The sequence below is a fragment of the Lutra lutra genome, chromosome 3, assembly GCF_902655055.1.
Source record: "Lutra lutra chromosome 3, mLutLut1.2, whole genome shotgun sequence".
NCBI classification, from domain to species: domain Eukaryota; kingdom Metazoa; phylum Chordata; class Mammalia; order Carnivora; family Mustelidae; genus Lutra; species Lutra lutra.
Window position 1 is genome coordinate 47,298,990 of NC_062280.1, and position 23,743 is coordinate 47,322,732.

Consider the following 23,743-nt stretch of genomic DNA (forward strand, 5'->3'; position numbering starts at 1 on the left):
TCCAGGCACTGTTAAGCCGGAGTGGCCCCAACTGACCACTGTCTTCAGGGGGTGACAGGGTCCCCTAGCAGGACAGAGACCCAGACCTGGGTCAGGTAGGACTTAGGGTGTGTCTCAGAATTGCTGTGTGGGCAAGGTGCTTCCATTGGGCCCGCCCTAGCCTGGCGACTGGGGACCTACGGAGGAGGAGGATGATCCCCGCCAAGGACGCTGGTCCGCGAATCTCTCACCTCGGCAAAGCCGGAGGACCAGAGAGCTGCGCCTCAAAGCCAGCGCGGGCTCAGCCGGGCGCGTCGCGAGCGCCCCGCCCTCCCAGAGGCCTGGCACTTTAAGGGCGGTGTTATTTGCATGACCCCGCCCAGTCCCCGCCCAGGTCCGGTGACCGCCCGGCTGGATATTTAAATTGCGGCCCCTGGGGCGGGGCCGGCCCTGAGCGCGGTCCAGCACCGCTCCTTCCTTCGCGGAGCCCCGACCCGAGCGCAGATCGGCCGAGCGCGCGGAACCCCACCGACTGCGCGCCGCGCTCCTCGCACCCCGCCCGGCCCCGCCGGCTCCGGCCCCGCACGAGCTGCCAAGCCGTCGGTCCCCGCTGCGTTCCCGCTGCGCCCCCGCGCTGTCCCCGCTGCGTCCCCGCTCTGTCGCCGCGCGGTCCCCGCTGCGCCCCCGTGCTGTCCCCGCTGCGTCCCCGCTCCGGCCCCGCTGCGTCCCGGCTGCGTCCCCGCGCTGTCCCCGCGCTGTCCTCGCTGCGCCCCCGCTCCGGCCCCGCTGTGCTCCGCTGCGTCCCGGCAGCCGATCCTCGGCGATGCAGCGCGGCGCAGCCTGGGCGCTGCTCTTGGCCTCGGTCCTGGGGCTAGGGGCGCGCGGGGTTCGCGGCGCGGTGGCCCTCGCCGACTTCTACCCTTTCGGCGCGGAGCGCGGCGACGCTGTCACCCCCAAGCAGGACGACGGCGGCTCGGGTCTGCGGCCGCTCTCCGTGCCCTTCCCGTTCTTCGGCGCCGAACACTCCGGACTCTACGTGAGTAACCTCGAGCCGCGAGGGCGCCGGGGAGGGCGCTGCGCCCCGCCGCTGCCCGCCGTCCCGACTCCCGCCGCCGCCGCCGGCAACTTGGCACCGCGGCGGCCAGAGGTGGAATGAGGACAGCGCTTCCTCCCTCCGGCGGCCAAGGCCGGACAGCGGCCCGCGGGAGAGGCGGGCGGGGGTGGGGTTCGAACTGCAGTCGGGCCACCTGGGCGAAGGGAGCGTGGCGAGAGCCCCGGCCCAGCCTCACCCGCCAGGAGCTTGGGCACCGCGCGCAGATCGCGTCTGCCCAGCGACTGGTCCCCAGCACTGTGGTGGGAGTCCGGCCCTGTCCTGCTTCTTTCAGAAACATCAGTGTGGCAGCAGCCACGTGCTTCCTGGGGCCTCAGTTTCCCGAGTGAGGCACCTGACCCTTTCAGTTCCTCACTGGGCCTGCCACGGTCTCACCCTCCCTCCCGGTCAGGCCCTGCCCTGAGTTGACACCTGAGGCCCACTGCCAGGAGGCTGGGACCCATGCCCAGCAGTCAGGGCAGGGCCTGCTTCTCTGCAGACCACCTCCTGCGTCTGGCAGCAGCTGGGGGTAGTGTATCCTCTGGCCGTTGTCTCCCTTTCTCCCTTGGTCCTGAGTCCAGGAGCTGGTCACTCAGGCCCATAGGTCCCAAACAGGACTTGGAGAGGGAGCTCTGGGGCCAGGGACTCAGGACAGCAGGAGCTGCTCCGGCTGAAGGACGAGGCCGGAGGGCTGGTTCTGTGTGCTGCTCCCAGGGAGGGACCCTGGGCCACAGAGAGCATGAAACGCTACATCTCATCCCTGCTTGGTGCCTTTACTGTGAGGACCCCTGGGCACTGGCACCCACCGTCCCCTGAATCAAGGCTAGAAAAGTGTTGGGCCAGCCTGATGGTACTTCCCATTACCTCCAACACTGTCTCACCAGCCGTGGCCTTGGCCACTTTCAATACCACTGCCACTGTCTGCCCTGTCATCCACCCACACGAGCACCACCCTCTGCATACCCCGCTCTGTGCAGCCACCTGTTCCATCAGCTCTCTCCTCCCCACCACCTTCAAGGCCACCCCCAGCCCCACTCACATCTTTTGCACTATGGACATCCTCACCCAGCACTGTCCCAGTGGCCTCTGCCAATGTCATGCTCTCCCTCCACCAGCAGCCACAGCACAGCCTGGCAGCAGCCTCTCCCTGCACCTGTGCAGGAAGGCTTCTGCACCTGGGCAGCAGCATTTGGTGATGGCAGTGGTGGGAGGGGCACACATTCTCTGTGTAGAAGTCACTCTGCTGAGGGTCCCCGTGGGACAGGACGAACTTCCAGCGGTACATAGTGGACAGGGCAGAGCCGTCCTCAGCGTCTGCAGGGACCAGATGAGGCTCTTGCCTCTTAGCCGTGGGACAGCTGGGGATACTATTCTCACAGAACACTATCAAAATGTACCATAAACATCTGGGCCAAGCTCAGCCTTCCGATCAAAGTCGCAGGTGAAAATATTATTAAAATGGTCGACCCTCTTAATAGCCTACCAAAAACGTCTACCCTTGCCAAAATAGCTGGGAGAAATGGCTCTAATGTGGAAAGATCGCTAGGAAAATAAATCATTTCATCAGAAATGAACATTACAGCGGCTAACCAAACATGTATCTCCATAAAAGCCTTTTCCTGAAACAAAGAGAATATTGGAATAACACTTGTCAGCACGGACGCAGTGGGCACGCTGTGTCCTTTCTTTCTTCAGGGAGAAAGACAGTGGGATTCCTGAGGGAGCAGTGTCTAGACACCTGCCGGCAGGACCGCGGGCACTGTGGTCATGGAGGGCAGGGCAGCTGGAGGGAGGCAGGTTATGATCAATGCTACGTGAGAGAGGGGAAGGTGTTTGCCCCGTAGCATGTGATCCTGGCTGGTGCCTCCTGTGCCTGCGCCTGGACGATCAAAGGGCAAATGGGGAAACTGAGGCTCGGAAGGCAGATCCCAGGGCCTTTTTGATCACCCTGTCCAGCTGCCTCCTCATCCTTCCATCTCAAACTCAGTGGGACCCAAACAGAGGTCCTGCTTCCTCCCTGGACCCACCATCACCTTCCGAAGCCTCCCTCCTTTCCCTCGTCCCCTCATTGTCAGAGCCTTGGAAACACATCCCACTTCCCAGTGTTAGAACGGTCACAGCCCTGGGTCTGGCCACCGTCCCCACTCGCCAGGGTGCATGGTGCATGTAGGTGCCTCCTCGCTGGCCTTTGTCTCCTGGTCCTGCCCCAGGAGCCCGGCCATAGGAGCACTGCCAAACATGAATGAGATCCTGCCTCTCCTTTCAGCCCCCAGCCTCGAAGCTGGGTGGTTTGGCTCCCAGAACACCTTCGAGCACCCTCTGCTCCAGCCACACAGAGCAGGCCCCACTCAGGGGTGGCGTTCACCATTCCTGCAGCCAGGGCTCTTCCCCAAACTTGCAGATCTTGAAGAGGGCCCCCTCTCCCCTCCCCCACTGTGTCCCCTGTGCTTGCCCCTGACCCCACCATGGTTGTTTCCTTGCTTGGTGTCTGCCTTCCACCTGTGGACCTGTGTCCTGCAAGCTGCGTCAGGACAAACTCACAACATGTATTTATGTCTTCTGAAAGGAGGCAGTAGACATGGCACATGTGTGTGTGTGCGTGTGTGCACATGCATGTGCACGTACAGCGGACGCATTTCCTGGCTCTCTCCACTCAGGGAAATGGAAGCTACACTACCCCAGAGCACCAGACTCTCCTGGTGCTCGGCTCCTGCTTGCCAAACGTCAGTCTCCCTGGAAGGAACTAGGGCTCTATGGAGACAATACGCCCCAGGCAGGGAAAGTGCAGAAGGGGCCTGGGAATCAAGCTCCTGAGAAGTAAGACGTGCTCCAAGAATGGTCAGGATGTGGCAGGAGGACACAGAGGGCTTCAGAGGACTCTCTGGCCATATGGGGTCAATCAGCTGAAAAGACTGGTAGGAACAGGTTTTCATCCATTAAAGAGGGAAGCAGGGAGCTTGCGCTGGTAGAAGTCTACAAGGGATGTCATATGGGAATGAGGGGAAGGAGTGTAGACAGCAGCGGCAGCGTGTTAGACTTCACTTTCCTGACCTGGGGTGTGCGCTTCCAGCAGAGGGAGTCTTTGGTTGTGGGCAGAGGGAATCGTGTCTGCCCCTCGCTTTCAAGCAGCTCAGGAAACATTGTGTGCAGACAGACAGACAGACAAGGGGAGAGCCCACACCCAGTCACATCCAAGCGGCGGGCAGGTGGGAATAGAGTAGGAGGACGCTCCTTGTGGTGTTTTTACAGTTTTTCTGTCTATCAAACCAGAGTGAACGCCTGAATGTTCTGCTAGAACAGCCTTCTGTGTGTGCTGCCCAGAGCACCTGGACACACACCCGGCCCCCGGCAGGCCAGCCCAGCCCTCTGAGAACGGCTCGGGGCTCCCCACCCCTTAGCTCTCAGGGATGGCACGAGGCCAGAACTGGGGAGCTGGAAGGGACCAGCCCGCCAAAGCCTGTCCCTCCACAGCTCACGGTCAGAACCTGGTGCATTCCTTCCGCATCGACTTGTTCATGCTCTCATTCCAAACCCTCAGCCAAGCCCCTGCACTGAGGCAAGAGCTAGCAGCCGTGTTTTGGTTTTCGTATTAAAATCATTCCTGGTGGTGTCTGAGGAGGGGCTCCACAAGTTAGGCATCCGACTCTTGGTCTCGGCTCAGGTCATGATCTCAGGGGCGTGAGGTTGCACTCCCACGTGCTCAGCGTGGAGTCTGCTTGAGCTTCTCCCCTCCCTCCGCCCCTCCTCCTCTCTAAAACAAAATCATTTCTGTCTATTTTGTTCACTGTGCTGTTCCAGCTTCCAGAAGGCGGCCACAATGGGAAGCTGCTCAGCCAATGTCTGTTAGCATTCTGGTCAGTGCGATGAGACATCCACAATCCCACCACCCAAAAATAGTACTTTTAACATTTTGCTGAAATTCTAGACCCGTTTTCGAGCATACTTAGAGTCCACAAGACAGATCTTGGTTTTGCTGCTTCACACAATTCCTGTTTCCCATATTTCTTTCACTATTTTATGCCATGAGCACTTCCCATGCCTTAAATTTGTAGAAACATGCTTTCTGGTGACAGTCTAATATTCCATCCTGTGGCTAGATCAGAATTATTTGAATCAGTTGCTCTATTGACTCTTGACTGAGTGGGTGGTCTCAGTGGCCCCCGTGAATTAATGACAAGGGCACAGGTGCCGCCTCTCTGCTCCTTTACACGTGTCTCCTGTCCTGTCCTTTCCTTGCAATACATTGCTCCAAGTGGGCTGACTGGGTCTGAAGGAATGCATCTCCCTACTGCCCCCTGACACCCAGAAAGGCATCCTCGTGGGCACCGTCCTCTCCTGGCCCCCAGGGAGGCCGCTCCTATGGGTCGGTGAGCAGGCAACTGGGGGAAGGCACCAGCTGGTTTCTCCCCATCCTTTGTCTCTGGGGCTGGGGGGGGCGTGCAGCCTTAGAGTCTCATTGTCCATAAACTGGTTCTTTACAAAGTGGGACAAGTCATTCATTAAACACCTACTGTGTGCAGAGCCACTGCCCTGCTCCTCAGCCCCAGGACTCAGCAGAGACAGAAGTCTGACTGCACAGGCTGAGTGCTGGCAGGAGGAGTGGGGCGAGGACGGGATCCAGGCTTGGGTCCCTCAGCCCAAACCCTCCACGCAGCGGGGCAGCCTGGGACCGCACCGTCCTCTGAGCTGGCCCGGGGGTAGACCAGAGCAGGCACAGCCCCTCGGACCCCTGCAGGCTCCTCTGGTCAGCAGGAGCATGGGCACAGCCAGCTTCAGACGCTTGTTCAGTCGGGGTTTGGGATGAGGCTGGGGCCCAAACGTGCGACTGCTGTCCCCAGAAGGGGGACTAGCAGGGTGAGAGTCTGGGTGTATGTGGAGAGCAGGGGACACACTGGATTTGCATGTGGGGTCCATCTCCACTGTGGGGGCTATAGGAGGGCAGTGGACCCCACGTGGTTGCAGGGATGCAGGGTGGCTGAAAGGAAGGGCCTCTGTCCGAGGAGTGGACCAGGCTGAGGGGCAGCAAGGTCTCAGAAGAGACAGGGAGGCCGCAGCTCAGGCAGGTGATGGGCGCAGAGGAAGGAAACTGGTGCCCAGATGCCGTGGGCCTGTATTCCACAGGGAGGCATGTTCAGGGGCCATTGGGGAGCTGGGCTCTGGGCCTGAAGGGACACCTGGTCGTGGGGTACCCAAGGAGAGGCAAGGAAGAGGCTTTGTCAGGGCGGTGGCATGGGGCGGGAGCTGTCATCTACACCAGGAAGAAGAGAGATGACAGCAGCAGGGACAGGACGTGGGGCACAGGTGCTGGGACACCAGAGAGGCAGCGCCTGTGGGTGGGGGCCACGGGAAGCTATCTGAGGGCAGAGGAGAGGGTGGCCACAGGCAGCCTCCGGAGGCTGACTGGGGGGGGGGGTGAAGGGGGGGAAACCCGCAGGAAGTACAGCCTGGGGCTCTTAGCCCAGGAGGGCTTGGCCTGGGAGGGAGGAAGGGAGCGGCTGCTCTAGCCCTGAGCTCTGCTTTCCCACCCTCCCTGGGAAGCCCTCCACCCAGGTGCCCAGGCCCAGGAAGTGGGCCCTGAGGCAGCTCCCTCCCCTCCCCATCTGCCTGCCTGGGTCCCCCTCCTTCCCCACCCCACCCCCAGTAGCCCTGGGTGCTATTTCCTGAGGCCTGCTCTGGCTCTGCCCCAGCTCAGCCAAGGGCCAGCCTCCCCTCCTTCCCCAGCCGGGTGCACAGCAAGCTCGGGCTCTCCAGGGCTCAGACCCGACCTGGCCTGTGAGCCCCGGGGGCCCTGCCCACTCGCTGCCCTGCAGGCTGGACTCCAGCCCCCAGCTGTGCCGTGGGAGGAATCCTAATTACACAGAAAGCTGCCAGGAAATAAAAAACATGCCTACATTTTTCAAAACAAGCTTATAAAAGGCCTCAGGGGCTTTATTGTTTTATTCTTGGCAGAGAAGTCAAAGCAGGAACCAAGGCCCCACCCTTTTGGATGTGATGTTTGCAGAGCTGGGGTGCTGTGGCCTCGGGGTCCCTGGCCCCCCTCCAGGCCCGCCCAGCCCTGCACAGAACAGCTGCTCCATCCAGCACGGGTGGCACTGCAAGCCCCTGAGCTCCTGGCTCAGGGACCAGCCAGACACACGTCACATACTTTGGGCTGGAAGTTTCCTCGGAGAGACTCTCCAGGACATTTCCGCTCTTTCCTGGTTTTATCCAAGTCGGAAATACTGCCAGTGCCGTCCCTCTGTGCCTCTCCTGAACCAGTGTGGGGCTGGCCTGGGCCTGCAGGAAGGGGGGGTTCCCTCCGGCCTGCCCCACACCACACCGCACACGTTCAGGCACACACACACACACACTCACACGCTCACACATACACTCATATACATATATACACACTCACACGCTCATACGCTTGCACACCCACACACACTCATACATGTAACATCCTGATACACTTATACACATACATGTACACCTGAAATGTATACACACATACCCTTACACACACATTTATATATACATACGCACGTACACACTAATACACTCATATACTCACACACACCGCCACACGCACGCACACACTCAGCACATACACATATATAAACACTTGTATACACATACACAAACATATTCCTACACATGCACACTCATACAATCACACACTCATATACACTTATACACATACTCATACACAGAAACACAATCATATACATACATATACACATACTGTACACATACACACTCATCACACAATCACACACATACGCACACTCTCATAGACATACACAATTATCCACATACTCATACACAGAAACACAATCATATACATACATATACACATACTGTACACATACACACTCATCACACAATCACACACATACGCACACTCTCATAGACATACACACTTATCCACATACACTCATACACACTCATCACACACTCCCACTCATACACATGTTCCATACACGGCCACACATGCATGCAGGCACGTGCCCCTCCCCCCAGGGCCACCCCACAGGTCACAGAGTCACTGCAACTTCCTGTTGCATGCGATGGCTTCTGGGCCACCCTGGGGACCTGAGCAGCAGCTCCCTTCCTGGGACCATCAGCCTGCTCCGAGGGGATGGGACGCCCCCTTGTGGACTGACTGCAGGCCTCTGGGAGAGAAGGTGACAGGCAGGGGGTGGAGGGCCGCAGCTGCCGGCAGCCCACTCCTGCACTCAGTTCCTGCTGCCACACAGGCCAGTGTGCAAGTCCCACCCCGAGCCGGGACACCCCGGGGACGGCCTCGTTCCAGCAGCAGGTGCCTGCACATTAACGAGGCAGCCCGTGTGGGAGAGGCCTGGCTTGGGGAGACCACATGGTGACCAGAGCGAGCCCCCGGTCAGTGGAGTCTATAGGAAAGGGCTGGGAGGGCAAATCAGAGGGTCCTCCTTCCTCTCTGCCCCTGGGGTCTCCCTGTATTTCCATGACAGTCCCAAAGGGCTGGGGGAGTCCCCCACATGGGCCTCAGGTCCTCATGGCCAGCCTAGGCAGGGTGGCTGTACCAGGCCTGAGGGCCCAGCAAACACCCAGGCCAGGCCCATGGTCAAGTTTCTAGGAAGCCAGTGGCTAAATGGCATGCAGGTGGACCCCCACTTCTCTAAGTCCCACATGGGGATGAAATCTACCTCGTTCAGCTAAGACACTCGCCTGTAACAGGGGGGTATCTGAGGGGGATTCCAGGTCCAATCCTCCCTCCTCAGCCTCTGTATCTTCATTACATGTTTTATAAAGTACACATAGAAAAATAATAATAAAATCAGTGTTTTGCCAAGTGACATTTGCCCTGCCCTGAAGCAGGAGAGGAACCCTGCTGAGGGGTAGAGAGGGGCTGCTGCATGGAGCCCCTCACCCCCCAGCTCCCTGCTCTGGGTCTGCTGACCCAACCCTCCGGTCCAGCTTGTGCCCACCCCCAACCCCCACCGTGCAGATGTTCCCATCTGGAGAAAGAAAGTCCAGTGTGGTTCCTGCCCAGGTGAGAGTGTCTGCCAGCAGCCTGCTTGCTCAGCCGGGGGCCCCCACCACCTTCTCGGCTGTGGTCCTGGCCCAGCCCGGCCCTGGCAGGGAAACAGGGCCAGCTTGTTCTGCCTCCTGCCTGGACCCCTGGGCTCCAGGCCCACAGCCCGGGGGGCAGGGGCAGGGCAGCAGCAGTCTGGGGTGAGGGCAAGCTGGAGGCCTCTGCACGCACCACACACACCTGGGTGACGGGCTTGACTTCCAAGAGGGAGGAGAACTCAGTGGTCTGCAAGAGCCACAGCGGGGAATAGGCCAGCTGAGGGATGCAGGGAGGGCAGTATAGGCTGTGTCCACCCAGGCAGGTGACCCATGGCCGCCTGCAGCTCCAGCTGAAGCCCATGGGCCCTCACTGCCTGCTGCCGTGGACTCTGCCCCTCCCATCCATGGGCACCTTTTCCAAAAGCCTGTGTCTTCTCACTCTTAACTCTCTCCCTGAACACATGCAGAAGAGGGGACCCATGACATGTACCGCAAAGGGACAAATGCGGTGCAAGCCTCAGTGGGCCCACCCCGTTATAGCAGCCCCCAGCCCCTCCGTGCTCCTTGTGGTGCTGCCCTAGCCCCGCTTCCCCGCCCTCCCGGCATGCATCCCCAAGAAGACTGTTTGGACACTCTGATGGAAGCGCAGGGAGGCCATTCTTTTGCACCTGCTGCCTTTGCTCCAGGCATGTTTAGGGTCACCCACTTGGGGTATTGTCTTAGTTCACCTTTGCCGTTTAATTATCTGGAGAGACCACAATTGTTTGACTGTGGTGGACATCTGGAGTTTCTAGTTTTAGGCTCTTCTTAACAAAGCTACGTATGAAAATTCTGTACCATGTATTTGGGCACCCTTCACACACATTTGTACATAGTGAGACCGCTGGGCCATGGGGGTGCACCTGTCTTCAGCTGATTAGACACGTCGGCCCGCGGGTGTTCCCGTCGCACGACACCCCACCAACATGTTTACCGTCTAGTCGTTGTGTACTGATATGTTAACATGGTTTTAATTTCCTTTTTATCAGTGAGGCTGAACATATCTTGTATATATTCGCTGACCATTGGATTTTCTCGTTTGTGAAGTCTTTCCCCTCTTGTCTATGTTAACTTTTTCCTGTTGATCTGTGCGAGTTCTTGACAAACCGAGGTCACAAACACTTTAAATTTCTCTTTCCCTTCTATGCCTTATTTCACCCTCTTTAATGGCATCTTTCAGTGAATAGGTGTTCTTAATTTTAATATAATATGTGTCCTTCTTTGTGTTTATGATTAGAGGGTTTTGTGCCTTATTGTAAAAATCACCCCAAAAGTCAAGAATGTTTTCTCCAACAGTGTCATTGCTGAATTGCTTTGTCATTCACAATGAGGTGCCACACAGCCCTTGGAGGTGGGCTCTGTATTTGGGGGAGATCAAAGAGGCAGGGAAAGGAGACACGTGCTGCTCCACAGCGCCCCTGCTGTGGGAACGAGTGTCCTGCAGGGCGGGGAGGTTGTCTCCGGGCTCTCCAAGTCGGGCGGGGCGGCACTGTGGGCTATCTTAGTGTTTGTCCATCTGTCCTGTTTTTCTGGAGAGGGTCTGGGTCATTCTTGGCATTGCGTTTTCATATAAAATTTGGAACTGGCTTATCAGGTTACATGCATACACCTACTTGTCGGGATTTTTTTGAGACTGCTTTGAATATATAGGGGCGTGTAGGTCAACGGTGTTTCTTTACAACACTGGGTCATGCAATCTGGAAACATGGCGTGCCTCTAGATTGATTTACGTTGTCTTTAATGTTCTCAGTCAAGCTTTAGAATTGACTGCAGAGAAGCTTTGAGCATCTTCTGTTAGATTGATTCTGAAGTACTTAATATTTTTATACTGTTGTTAATGGTGTCTTGAATTTCTATTTACTGCTGGTATGTAGATTCATGGTTGATTTTTTTACGTTTCCTAATTTTACATTTAACAACCAAGCCTCTTATTAGTTTTACTAAATTATGTGGGGATTCTTTTGGATTTTCTACAACCGCATTCATGTTGCACGGAATTCAAGGCAGCAGTGTTCCTCTCTGTAATGTATTTTTATTTTTTGTTTCATTTTTCTTGCCTTGCTGTGTGGACTCAGGTCTCCATTGAATTGTCCAGTGGAAATGGTGTAAACACGATCCTTATCTTGCTCCCAATTTCAAAAAGAAACTTCCGTATTTTACCTTGAAACACCTTGTTTGTTCTTGTTTATTTTAAAGACACCCTTGATCAAATTAAAGATGTTCCCTTATATTCCTAGTATTCTGAGAGTTTTTATCACAAGTGGATGTTGACTTTTATCAAATGTCTTCTCTACACCTGTAAGATGATCATGTGGTTTTCTCCCTTAATCTGTTAAATTAATCATTTAAATTGATTAAATCAATGGGTTTTCTTTTCTTCTTCTTTTTTTTTTTTTTTTGAGAGAGAGAGAGAGAGATCACAGGTAGGCAGAGAGGCAAGCAGAGAGGGGGAAGCAGGCTCCCTGCTGAGCAGAGAGTCTGATGTGGGGCTCGATCCCAGGACCCTGAGATCATGACCTGAGCCGAAGGCAAAGGCTTAACCCACTGAGCCATCCAGGCGCCCTAAATCAATTGGTTTTCTAATGTAAACTTAGCTTGTATTCCTCAAAAAATACAAACTGGCAGGATGCCTGGGTGACTCAGTTGGTGAAGCGTCTGTCTTCAGCTCAGATCATGATCCCAGGGTGCTCAGATCGAGTCCCAGATCCGGCTCCTTGCTCAACCGGGAATCTGTTTCTCCTTCTGCCTCTGCTGCTGCTCCCTCTGCTTATGCTCTCTCTCTTTTTCTGAAAAATACATAAATAAAATATTTTTTTAAAAATCCAACTTCAGGGGGCACTTGGGTAGCTCAGTTGGTTGAACACCTGACGCTTGGTTTTGGTTCAGGTCATGATCTCACTATCAGGAGACCCAGTCCTGTAGCGGGGTCCATGCTCAACCTGGCGTCTGCTTAAGACTCTCTCTCCCTCTCCCTCTGCCCCTCCCCGTTTGCATTCTCTCTCTCTCATTCTCTCTGTCTCTCTAAAATAAATCATTTTTTTAAATCCAACTTGGTAGTGATGAATTGTTTCTCCTATTTATATATTGCTGGATTAATTTGCTAGTTTATTGAAGATTGTGGCAACTTTTGGCATCAGTGAGACTGCCCTGCTGTTCATCCATGCCCTGGCTTTGGTCTGAGTATAACGATTGTGCCAGTCTTGTGAAATGAATTCTTCTAGTTAGAAAGGCTGATGTATTTCTGGAGTTACCCCTTACGTGTTTGCTGGAACTCACTGGTAGTGCCATCTGGAACTTGAGTTTCCCTGGGGCAGTTTGTGCTGATTCAATGTCTTCAATAATTATATTTTTTAAAAATAGGTTTTCTATTTCTCCTCACATTTGATAAGTTGTATTTCTCTAGGAAAATTTCCGTTTTATATACAATTTCAAGGTTATTATAACATGAAACTGTGGAGGTCTGGGATTTGCTGGCTCTCCTCCCTGGCTCATGTCAGCCTGTTATGGACTTGGGGGTGCTGGCCGGAGACCCCAGACTTCTGGTCTCTATGGACACATAGATGCTGCTCCTTATGGTGCAACAGGCAGCAAAACCCCATTGTCTGCATCAGGGCCTCTTGCTCCCCACATCCCACGGGGAACAGAGGAGCCCCCACTGTGTGTTCGTGTCACAGCCAAGAAACACTGAACTTGGGGAAACCTGCCTTCTGTCCACAAGGACACAACACTTCATCCCTCAGGGCAGATCTCTGCAAACACAACCCTGAAGTACGGCCCAGGGAAAGCAGAGCCTTGCATTCTTGGCACACCCAGCAAAAACACTCAAGGCGCTCAGGACCCAGGGCAGACTGCCTCTTCCCACAACCCACTTCCTTGACCCCACTTGTTCTTGGCCAAACTCACATTTTCATATGGGTCTGCCACTCCATCAGTCCCTCCAGTTGGTTGGACCACAGCGGCCAGGACCACACTGATGTGATTGGGCTCACAGTGCGTGTAACTAAGGCTGCTATCCACCGGGCTCGGAGCAGCAATGGCAGTTGACACAGCAGGGCCTCCGCCTTGTCCCCAGCTGCAGGTGCAGCCCGCTGGACATTAGTCCCAGAGAGGCCACTGGGTCTTATTTCAGCCAGGACGTTACCCAAGGCCAGGCTCTTGTCCACTGTGATGCACAGGAGTAGTTCAGAGATGCCACCACTGATAACTACAGAGGCCGTAAGTGGCCCAAAGCAGTGACCCCATTAGGGCGACCCTCTCACCCTGCTTTACTGGGAAGCTTTGGGGTCTCAGCCCTGAAAGGCTCAGGAGCCCCCGTTGGTCTCAGGCAGAGAGGGATGGTTGACCCCCTGATCCCCAGCTCCACTGATGGACATTCCATGACTCACCTGCCCCCACACGCAAACACCCGACCTAAGGGGCACAGATCCCCCCTCCGGCCTGAGATCTGGTGCTGACTTGGTTTGGATCGCTGCTGTGTGGGCTGGCTGAGGTCTATGGGCCATGGCCTGGAGCACTCACAGGCTTGTTCAGCACCCCAAGTGGAACCCAAGGCCAAGAATGACCTTGTGTTGGAAAGACCAAAACAAGGTCGTGCCCTCTGGGCATTAACAAATTTTTGTGTCAGGCACAGCAGAATCATTTGTGACTGGCTGAGTGCCAGGGGCTTCTCCATTTTTCTTGTGCACAGACAGGGGTGTGGACCCAGCACAGGGCAGGTGGCAGACCAGGCCCACAGGCAGCAAAGGCAGAGGTTTCTTGGGCAAGTCTGGGGAGGCTGAACCAGGGTTCGGCAATGCCAGATGCCAGTGGATGGTGGGGAGTGTGCAACGGTCACCAGACCCTTGTACCAGGGCATGACGGCCCACAACATAGAGGGAGCATCTCTGTCAGGCACAAATGACCCAGAAGAGTCACTGTAGGGATACAGTGGAGTGGGTGGTCAGCATCGGCACCGAGAAAAGTAAGATCCCCACGCCGGGCCTGGGAGCGGTCAGTAGTCCCTCTGGGCAAGATGGCAAGTGGGCCAGCTTCCACGCAGACAAGGGTGGTGGGCGGTGTAGTTTCTGCACCAGCAGCACTGAGGCCTTTCCTTCCACGAGGCACCAGCAGGAACCATGGTGCCATCTCTGGTGTAAGGAGGGATTCCCCGGGCCAGCCTCTGCCAGGGAGAGGTCTCCATTAGTGGCCTGCTCTCCATCAGTCCCATCAGAGAATGCCCCTCCCTGTGGGCCCCTCGGGAGCAACCCAGACTGCCCCTGCTGGCCGCAGGGTGCGCGCAGGGTGCGCCCAGGCTCACAGGCCCCAAACACAGCATCATCAATCAGGTCGGCCTGGCTGTGCCTTCTAGGCTGTGGGCCGATGGCAGAGGGGAGCCAGCAGGCTGTCTGGTGGTAGGGTTGTCTCTACACTGAGCTCTGAGCAGCCACGGGCAGGGTGTGAGCGGTGCCCCCTTGTCCCTGCAGAGCTTTCCTTACAAAACCTGACCGGGGGTCTGCACAGGACAGCCCAGGAGCTGGCCCAAGGTCTGTTTGTGTATGGCCCTGGAGCTAAGAATGTTGTTGGTATTTTTAAAGGGCTATAAAAACAAAAACAAAAGAGCAAAGAAGAGTATGTGATGGAGACCGTATGTGGTCCCCAAAGCCAAACATAGTTACTATCTGGCCCTTCACGAACAGTCTGCTGACCCTCCACTAGACCATTTGCCGCAACCCAGAGGTCAGTGAAACCTTGGCGTGTTTAGTCAAGGATCCCTCCTGGGCCAGGGGGATTGCTTCTCATTCCACCCAAAGCACCGCCTGAACTTTCCACGGGATTCCCCATTGGAGATGGGGCCATGGCTCCTGGGAACGGCATTAGGCTCCAGCTTGGCTAGGCCATCAGCAAACCAGACAGGCTTTCACGGGATGCTCAGGGGACGCTCTGTGACTGGAAGACCCCCTGAGCCAGCGGCTTTACTTGGGGCCCTGGAGTGAAAAATGAGGTCCCCCAAATGGGTAATTGCCATTTTTTCATGTAAAACTGAGACAACTTAGCTTCTGTGCCATTTCCATTTGGCCACCCACCCTGCTGGGACCTTCTCTGGTTACTGGTCAAGTTCAAGTTGACCCACCCCAAATGGAGATATTGGGCTGGATTCATGAGGCCCCCATGCATCACCCTGGCTTCTGCAAGCTCTCCATTGGGTCCTGCCTCAGGCAGGGGGTGCTGTTGCCCTAGAGAGGCCTTGTGGGCCTGGCAACTCCTGGACTCCCCCAAAAGGAGAAACCCCAATACTTCTTGGCAGAATGACGGCAACAATGACACACTTGGACCCCACCCATGAGGTCTCTTAAACTTCCTGTCCCCCACTGCAACCTTGTCTTTTCCTACAAGAGCACTGCACATGAGTCAGGAGACCATGCTCTCTGCCTCAGGGACCCCAGGGAGTGGGGTGATGTGCACAGGGGAGGTCACCCTCTTATGTAGACTTTAGCTCCAGGCTGATGCCCGCACCCCAGCCTCACTTGCTCCCTCCCTCTCTCCCTCCTTCCCCTTTACTGAGATATAATTCACATGCCATACAATTTACTCTCTTAAAACTCAGTGGCTTTTTGTGTATTTAGAATGGTAATTTCATCACCACAATTTTAGGACATTCTCCTTACCTCTGAAAGAAACCCTGTACCCCTCAGTTGTTATTTTCCAGCCCCCCAATTCTGCTCTGACCTAGGCAATCCCTAATCTACTTTCTGTTTCTATTAATTTGCCTATTCTGTTCTTTTCTGATTGGCTTCGTTCACTTAGTAATATGCATTTAAGGTTCTTCCATGTCTTCATGATTTGAGAGCTTCTTTCTTTTTTTTTTAAGATTTTATTTATTTGACAGAGAAGAGAGATCACAAGTAAGCAGAGAGGCAGACCAGGGGCGGGGCGGGGGGGGAAGCAGGCTCCCCGCTGAGCAGAGAGCCCGATGCAGGGCTCAATGCCAGGGCCCTGGGATCATGACCTGAGCAGGAGGCAGAGGCTTTAACCCACTGAGCCACTCAGGTGCCCCGAAAGTTCATTTCTTTTTAACACCAAGTAATATTTCATTGTCTGGATGGACCACAATTTACCCATTCACCTACTGAAGGACATCTTGGTTGTCTCCAAGTTTGGGCGATTATGAATGAAGTTGCTATAAGCATCTGTTTGCATGTTGTTGTACAGGCCTAAGTTTTCCACTCCCTTGGTTAAATACCAAGAAGTGCAACTGCTGGATGCTAAAGTAAGCGTATGTTTTATTTTGTGAGAAACTGTCAAATTGTCTTCCAAAGGGAGTACCATTTTGCATTCCCACCAGCAGTGAATGAGAGTTCCTGTTGCTCCACATCCTCAGCCACATTTGATGGTGTCAGTGTTCTGGATTTTGGACATTCTAATAGGTGAATAGTGGTGTCTCATTATTTTTTTAATTTGAATTTCCCTGGTGACATATGATACAGAGTATCTTTTCATGTGCTTATTTGCCATCAGTTTATTTTCTTTGATGAGGTGTCTATTAAGGTCTTTGGCCCATATTTTGGTCAGGTTGTTTTGTGGGTTTTTTTATTGTTGAATTTTAAGAGTTCTTTGTGTATTTTGGGCTAACAGTCTCTATCAGATATATCATTCACAAATATTTTCTCCCATAAGTCCATTTTGTGACTTGTCTTCTCACTGTCTTGATACTATCTTCCATGGAGCAGAGGTTTTTAATTTCAGTGAAGTCAAGCTAATTAGGTATTTCTTTCATGGATCATGCCTGTGGTGTTATATCTAAAAAGTCATCACCAAACAAAGGGTCATTTAGATTTCTCCTACCTAAACTTCTAAGAGTTTCATGGCTTTGTGCTTTGTTTTTAGGTCTATCATCCATTTTGAGTTAAATTTTGTGAGCCATGTAAGGTCTGCATCTAGATTCATTTTGTGCATGTGTGTATGTGGAGATGCCCACTTGTGCCAGCATCATTTGTTGAGACGATGATATTTGTCCACTGTATTGCCTTAGTTCCTCTGTCAAAGACCAGGTGACTATATTGACCCAGAGGTCTAATTCCGGGCTCTCCATTCTGTTCCATTGGTCCTTTGTCTATTCTACCACCAGTGCCGCACTTTCTTGATTACTGTAGCTGAGTCAGGTAGTGTCAGTCCTCCATCTTTGTTCTCCTCCTTCAGTACTGTTTTGTCTATTCTGGGTCTTTTTGCCTCTCCATATAAACTTTAGAATCATTTGATTGATTTCCACAAGCTAATTTGCTGGTATTTTGAGTGGGATTGCATTGAATATATAGATCAAACAGAACTGACATCTTGAAACATTGAGTCTTCTTATCCACAAACATGAAATTTTCTCTCCATTTATTTAGTTTTTCTAAGGTCTTTTTCATTAGAGTTTTGTAGTTTTCCTCACACAGATTTTGTACAGATTCCATTAAGTGTATAGCTAAGTATTTCATTTGGGGTAGTGTTAACATAAATGGAATTGTTTTTAATTTCAAATGCCCCTCCCTGTTCATTGCTGGTGTATAAGAAATTGATTTTTAGGACACAATTGAGAATATCACCATCTTAACAACATTAACAGGGTTATGGCATCTGATTCATGAGTATGAGATGTTTTTCCATTTATTTAGATCTTAATTTCTTTCAATGATATTTTTTAGTTTTTAGGGCACAAGTTTTGTACCTTCTTGGTTAAATTTATACACATTTTATTCTCTTTGATGCCATTATAAATGGAATTGTTTTCTTGACTTCATTTTTGGGTCATTCATTGTATACGTGTAGACATACAATTAATACTTATATATTTATCTTTTATTTGGCAACCTGCTGAACTCACTGATTGCTTCAAATAGTTGTTGTTGTTGTTGTTTTAGTGGATTCTTTGAGATTTTCAATATAATAGGTCATATCCTCTGCAAACAGAGGCAGGTTCACTTTCTTTCTAGGGTGAATGCCATTTATTTAATTTTCCTGGGACCCCCTTACTTTTTGTTGCCTACATGTCACCATAACTTTCCTCCACAGTCCTCTGAGCCCTCAGCCACCTCTGCACCTGGCACCACCTTCCCCTAATGAACCAGGTAGGATAGCAACTTGGGTGCCTGTAACCAACAGAGCTATAAAAGTTTGAGTCCTTTACCTCTCTCAAGTCCCCTACCATACTTGGCTTTTTTTGTAAAGCAGCTGAAGTCAGGATGGAGGAGGGAGCAAAGATCAAAGGACACAAACAGTAACTGCACTAATAAGGAAGGCCTTGCATTTGCCACTCACACAGCTCAACCAAATGGACTTTCAATGTTTCTGGTACCCTCAAAACTCTAAATCCTAAAAAAAAAAAAAAAAAAAAAAAAAACCAAGAAAGCAAACAAAACCCTTTACATCCTCATTGCTGGAACCAATTCTTTCAGCTTTCAGAATCTTTTGATTTAGTCATCAAGGCCCTTCTGCTTTTTTAGTGGGGCCTTGAAGGGTCACTGCCACATTGTCATTATAACAACAATCAAAGCTCTGATCAGATGGTTTGTTTCAAGCCTACCGCTCACTGCTCAGCTTTATTAACAGGTAAAACAGTGGGCATCCTCACTCCCCACCTCTTACTCACCCAACACCCCTACTTATGGAGAACATTATCTCCCCAGATCCTGGTGAGTCTTCTCAGTTTCTCTTGACCCAGTCCATGGAAACCTTTGCCCTTTCTCTTCCAGAAAGACATTACTCTGTTATGTTAACATCCCTTCCTCCTTTATTTCTTCTTAACCCAGTTTTGGTAAGCTGCATTTGTCTAGAAATATTTCCATTTTATCTAAAATCTTGAATTTATTCTTATTATAAAGTATTTATAATATCCCCTTATCTTTTTTAACAATGTCAGAGTATAAAGTCATATATTCTTTTTCAGTCCTGATAATGGCAACTGATACCTTCTCTTATTTATTTGACCAATTCCACCAGAAATGTATCTGTTTTACTAGTAGTTTAAAAAAAAACAAGTTTTGGTTTTGCTGATTTTCTTTTCAGTGTTTGTTTTCTAGTTCATTAACTTGTGCTCTTAATTTTTTATTTTTCTCTTCCCATTTTTGTTTTGTTTTGTTTTGGTTTTGGTTTGTTTACAGTATGTGGGGTATTTACTAACTTTTTGGTTTATTCACAAAGTATACATACTGAGATAACCATGTAAGGCTACAAATTCCCCTTTAATTTCTGCTTGCACCACACTCTCACAAGTTTTTGCTAAATAGCCCTTTTTTTGTCTTTCAGTCCAAAGTTATTTATATTTCTTAATTTCCATGCACACAGAAATTTCCTACCTTTGGGGGGTTAATATTTTTAATATAATTGCACTGTAGCCAGAGGACAAACTCCATATTTTTTGTAATCACTTGAAATTTGTTGACACTTGTTATATGATCAGTATATGGTAAATATTTTTAAAAGAAATTTTTTAAGATTTTATTTATTTATTTGTCAGAGAGAGAGATCACAAGTAGGCAAAGAGGCAGGCAAAGAGAGATGGGGAAGCAGGCTTCCTGTTGAGCAGAAAGCCTGATGCGGGGCTTGATCTCAGTACCCTGAGATCATGACCTGAGCCGAAAGCAGAGGCTTAACCCACTGAGCCACCCAGGTGCCCCTAAAATAATATTCTATTTGTGTTATATATTAGGTCACTTACCATCTGCATTGCTCAAATTTTCTGTATTCTCACAGATTATTGTGTCTGCCTAGCCTACTTTACTAGAGAAGGTATGTTAAAATGTTCTACTATGATTATGAATTGACCTATTTCCTTTTGTCAGTTTTTCACTTATGTATGTTGAGACCTTGTTATTAGATATATAAAAATACAAAATTGTTATATCTTCCTTTATTATTATGAAGTGGCCCTCTTTGTCTCTAGCTTACTTTTTGCTTTATGATCTGTTTTGTCTGATAATAATATAACTATAAACCATAGGTTTCCTTTGGTTAGCATTTGGAGGGTATATATTTTAACTTGAACATCTAATTCATTTTCATTTAATGTGTTACTGATGGAGGTGTGTTTGGGTCTACTATCTTCTGTGCTACTTGTTCTGCTTACTTTATCTTTCCTTCTCTCTCCTTCTTGCCATCCTATATGCCAAAAATTTTAATCATTCAGTCATATCCCTTTATCAGTTAGGACTATTACACTGTTTTTGTTCTTTTGGTGATTATCCTAGGCAGTACAATATTCATTTTTATTTATCAATATTCACTAATAAATTAACTAATGCTTTTATCCTATTCCTGGAAAATACAGTGAGCTTGGAACACTTTAATACTCTTCCAATTTATAGGATATTATCATTAATTTTAATTCTACATATTTTTTACACAATTCCACAAAGTTTTATTTATATTATGTCTTTATATGGTCAGTATTCATTTAGATTTATTCTCATACTTTCTGTTCTAATCTGTTCTGGCTACTATAACAAAAGTGCCATAGACTGGGTAGTTTAAATAACAAACATTTATTTTTCACAGTTCTGAAGATGGGGAAGTCCAAGATCAAGGGGCTGGCAGATTTAGTATCTGGTGAACCACCACTTTCTGGTTAAAAGCCATCTTCCTGCTGTGTCCTCATACATCAGAAGGAGAGAGGAGATCTCTGGGCTCTCTTTTATAAGGGCTCTCTTTTATAGTCTCCTCCATGAGTGTTCCACCCTCATAGCCTAATCTCCTCCCACAGGTCTCCCCCAATGTCATCACAGTGGGGGGTCAGGTTTCAACATAATTTTGGGGAGACACAGACATTCAGTCCATAGCATCTTCTTTGCCCTTTTTCCTTCCTGCTTCTCTGACTTTACATTTCCCTCTAACTTAAATTTTTTTTCATGTGGGTCTGCTGTTTAGATACTATTTACTTACTTACTATTTATCTGAATTATCTTTATTTTGCCTTCAGTAATAAAGGATATTTTATCTGGGTATAAGTTTATGTTAGCAGTTATTTTCTTTCACCATATTAAAGATATGATCCCAGATTTCTAGTTCCCATCATTGCTTGTGAGAAATCAACTGTCACTCTACCTGTAAGATCCTTGATGGTAATTTATATGTTTTCTCCTTTTACAAATGTCTTCTTGTCATTCATTTTCTGCATCTCTAGCAATCATTAGTTGTTGCTTTATTTTTATTTTTCCAGCTAGGGAATCACTGGGACTGTTGAATATGTGGTGTCTTTCATTGGTTCTAGAAATTCTCAGTCATTGCCTTTGTAGCTCCTTACCCTTTGGTACTACAAACCATACATTTATCTGATCATCTTATTACTTCACATAAGTCTTCTCTACTCTCCGTCTGTCTCTGTTCTAAATTCTGGATAGTTTCTTCTGACCTATCTTCTAGTTCCAGTTCATTTATTCTTTCTTCAATTGCTTCAAATCTGTTCTTAAATCCATCTACTTAGTTCTTAATTTGTTATTTACTTAGTTTAAGTGCTAGAATTTCTATTTAGTTCTTTAAAATGGCCTTTTTAAAAGATAATTCTGGGGCACCTGGGTGGCTCATTCATTAAGTGTCTGCCTTCGGCTCAGGTCATGATCCCAGGGTCCTGGGATCAGCCTCACATTGGGCTTCCTGCTCAGCAGGAAGCCTGCTTCTCCCTCTCCCACTTCCCCTGCTTGTGTTCCCTCTCTCACTCTGTCAAATAGATAAAATCTTCTTTAAAAATTAAAAAAATAATAAAAGATAACTTCCATCCCTGATGATTTTTTTTTATCCCAGCCCTTTTTAAAACAATATTTATTTCATTTAAAGTAATCTCCACATCCAACGTGGGGTTCAAATTCATGACCCTGAGATCAAGAGTCACATGCTCTACTGCCAGCCAGCCAGGTGGCCCCCCAGCCCTTTTTCAAATCATATTTTTTGTATTATGGGCAATACACATAATATAAAACTGACCATCTTAACCACTTTTTTTTTTTAAGATTTTATTTATTTATTTGACAGACAGAGATCACAAGTAGGCAGAGAGGCAGGTAGAGAGAGAGGAGGAAGCAGGCTCCTTGCCAAGCAGAGAGTCCAATGCGGGACTCCATCCCAGGACCCTGAGATCATGACCTGAGCCGGAGGCAGAGGCTTAACCCACTGAGCCACCCAGGCACCCTTAACCACTTTTAAGTGTACAGTTCAGTGGTATTAAGGATATTCATGTTGTGCTGTCATCTCCATCTTTCACCTTCAGACTCTTTTTGTCTTGTGAATGTGAATTCTGTCCCCATCAGACACTCCCACTTTTCCCCTCCCTCCAGCCCCTGGCCACCCCCATTCTACTTTCTATTAATTTGACTACTCTAGGTCCCTCATATATGTGAAATCATAGCATTTGTCTCTTTGTGACTGGCTTATTTCACTTGGCATAATACCCTCAAGTTTCATTCATCTTGTAGCACATGTCAGAATTTCCTTCTTTTTAAGGCTGAATCATACTCCATTGTGTAGATAGACTACATTTGTTTCCTCGTTCATGCAGTGTTGGAACTTGGATTTCTTTGGGCTGTCATGCATAATGCTGCAATGAATATGGGTGTAAAAATATCTTTTGAAGGCCTTACCTTCAATTATTTTGGGTATTGTTGTGGATGAATGGTGTGCCACCCAAAATTCAGCTATTGAATTCCTAACCCCACAATATGATTGTATTTGGAGATAGAGCCTTTACAGAGGTAATTAAAGTTATATGAGGTTGTATGGGTGGGACCCTAATCTGATATAGAGGTAGAAACACCAGAGAGCTCTTTTCCTCCTCATGTGCACACAGAGGAAAGGCATGTGGCGACACAGCATGGACGAAGCCATCTAAAGCCAGGAAGAGAGACCTCACTAGAAAACAACTCTGATGGCCCCTTTACCTTGCATATCTAGCTCTAGAACTACAAGAAAACAAATTCTGTTGTTTAAGCCAGTCAGTCTGATATTCTGTTATGGCAGCCCTAGCAGACTAATACAGATATTTACCCAGGAGTAGAATTTCTGGATGGTATGGTAATTCTATTTGCAATTTTTTAAGAAATAGCCATCTGTTCCCCACAGTGACTCTGTCATTTTACATTTCTACTAGCCGTGCACAAGCATTCCAGTTTTTCTATATCTTTGGAAAAGAACACTTGTTCTTTCCTATTTTTTTGATAGTAGCCATCCTGATGGGTGTGAGGTGGTAGCTCATTGTGGCTTGTGTTTGCTTCTCCCTAATGATTAGTTATGTTGAGCATCTTTTCCTGGGCTTATTGGCCATTTGTATGTATTCTTCAGAGAAACATTTATTGATGTCTTTTGCCCATTTTTTAATCAGGATGCTTTTTGTTGTTGTTTAGTTGTAGGAGTTCTCTATATATTTAGGATAAGAATCCCTTATTAAATATATGATTTGCAAATATCTGCTCCCATTCTGTGGGTTGCCTTTTTACTCTGCTAATAGTGTCTTTTGATGCAAAAAATATTTTTAGGGGTGCCTGGGTGGCTCAGTGGGTTAAAGCCTCTGCCTTTGGCTCAGGTCATGATCCCAGCATCCTGGGATCGAGCCCCGCATCGGGCTCTCTTCTCTATGGAGAGCCTGCTTCCTCCTCTCTCTGC

The 23,743-nt window shown here is 49.7% G+C and overlaps 1 protein-coding gene across 9 annotated transcripts in view; it reads left to right on the forward strand.

Moving 5' to 3' along the window:
- Nucleotides 1-413: 413 nt before the first annotated feature.
- Nucleotides 414-23,743, forward strand: part of SNED1 (sushi, nidogen and EGF like domains 1) — an 83,860-nt gene continuing 60,530 nt past the window's right edge. For all 9 annotated transcript variants that reach the window (XR_007125850.1, XM_047721612.1, XM_047721614.1 and 6 more), the window contains exon 1: nucleotides 414-1,015. Coding sequence is in view for 8 of the 9 variants with exons in the window: in XM_047721612.1 (XP_047577568.1) it covers nucleotides 803-1,015 (213 nt within the window). In the remaining variant the exon portion in view is untranslated. The remainder of the gene's footprint in view (nucleotides 1,016-23,743) is intronic.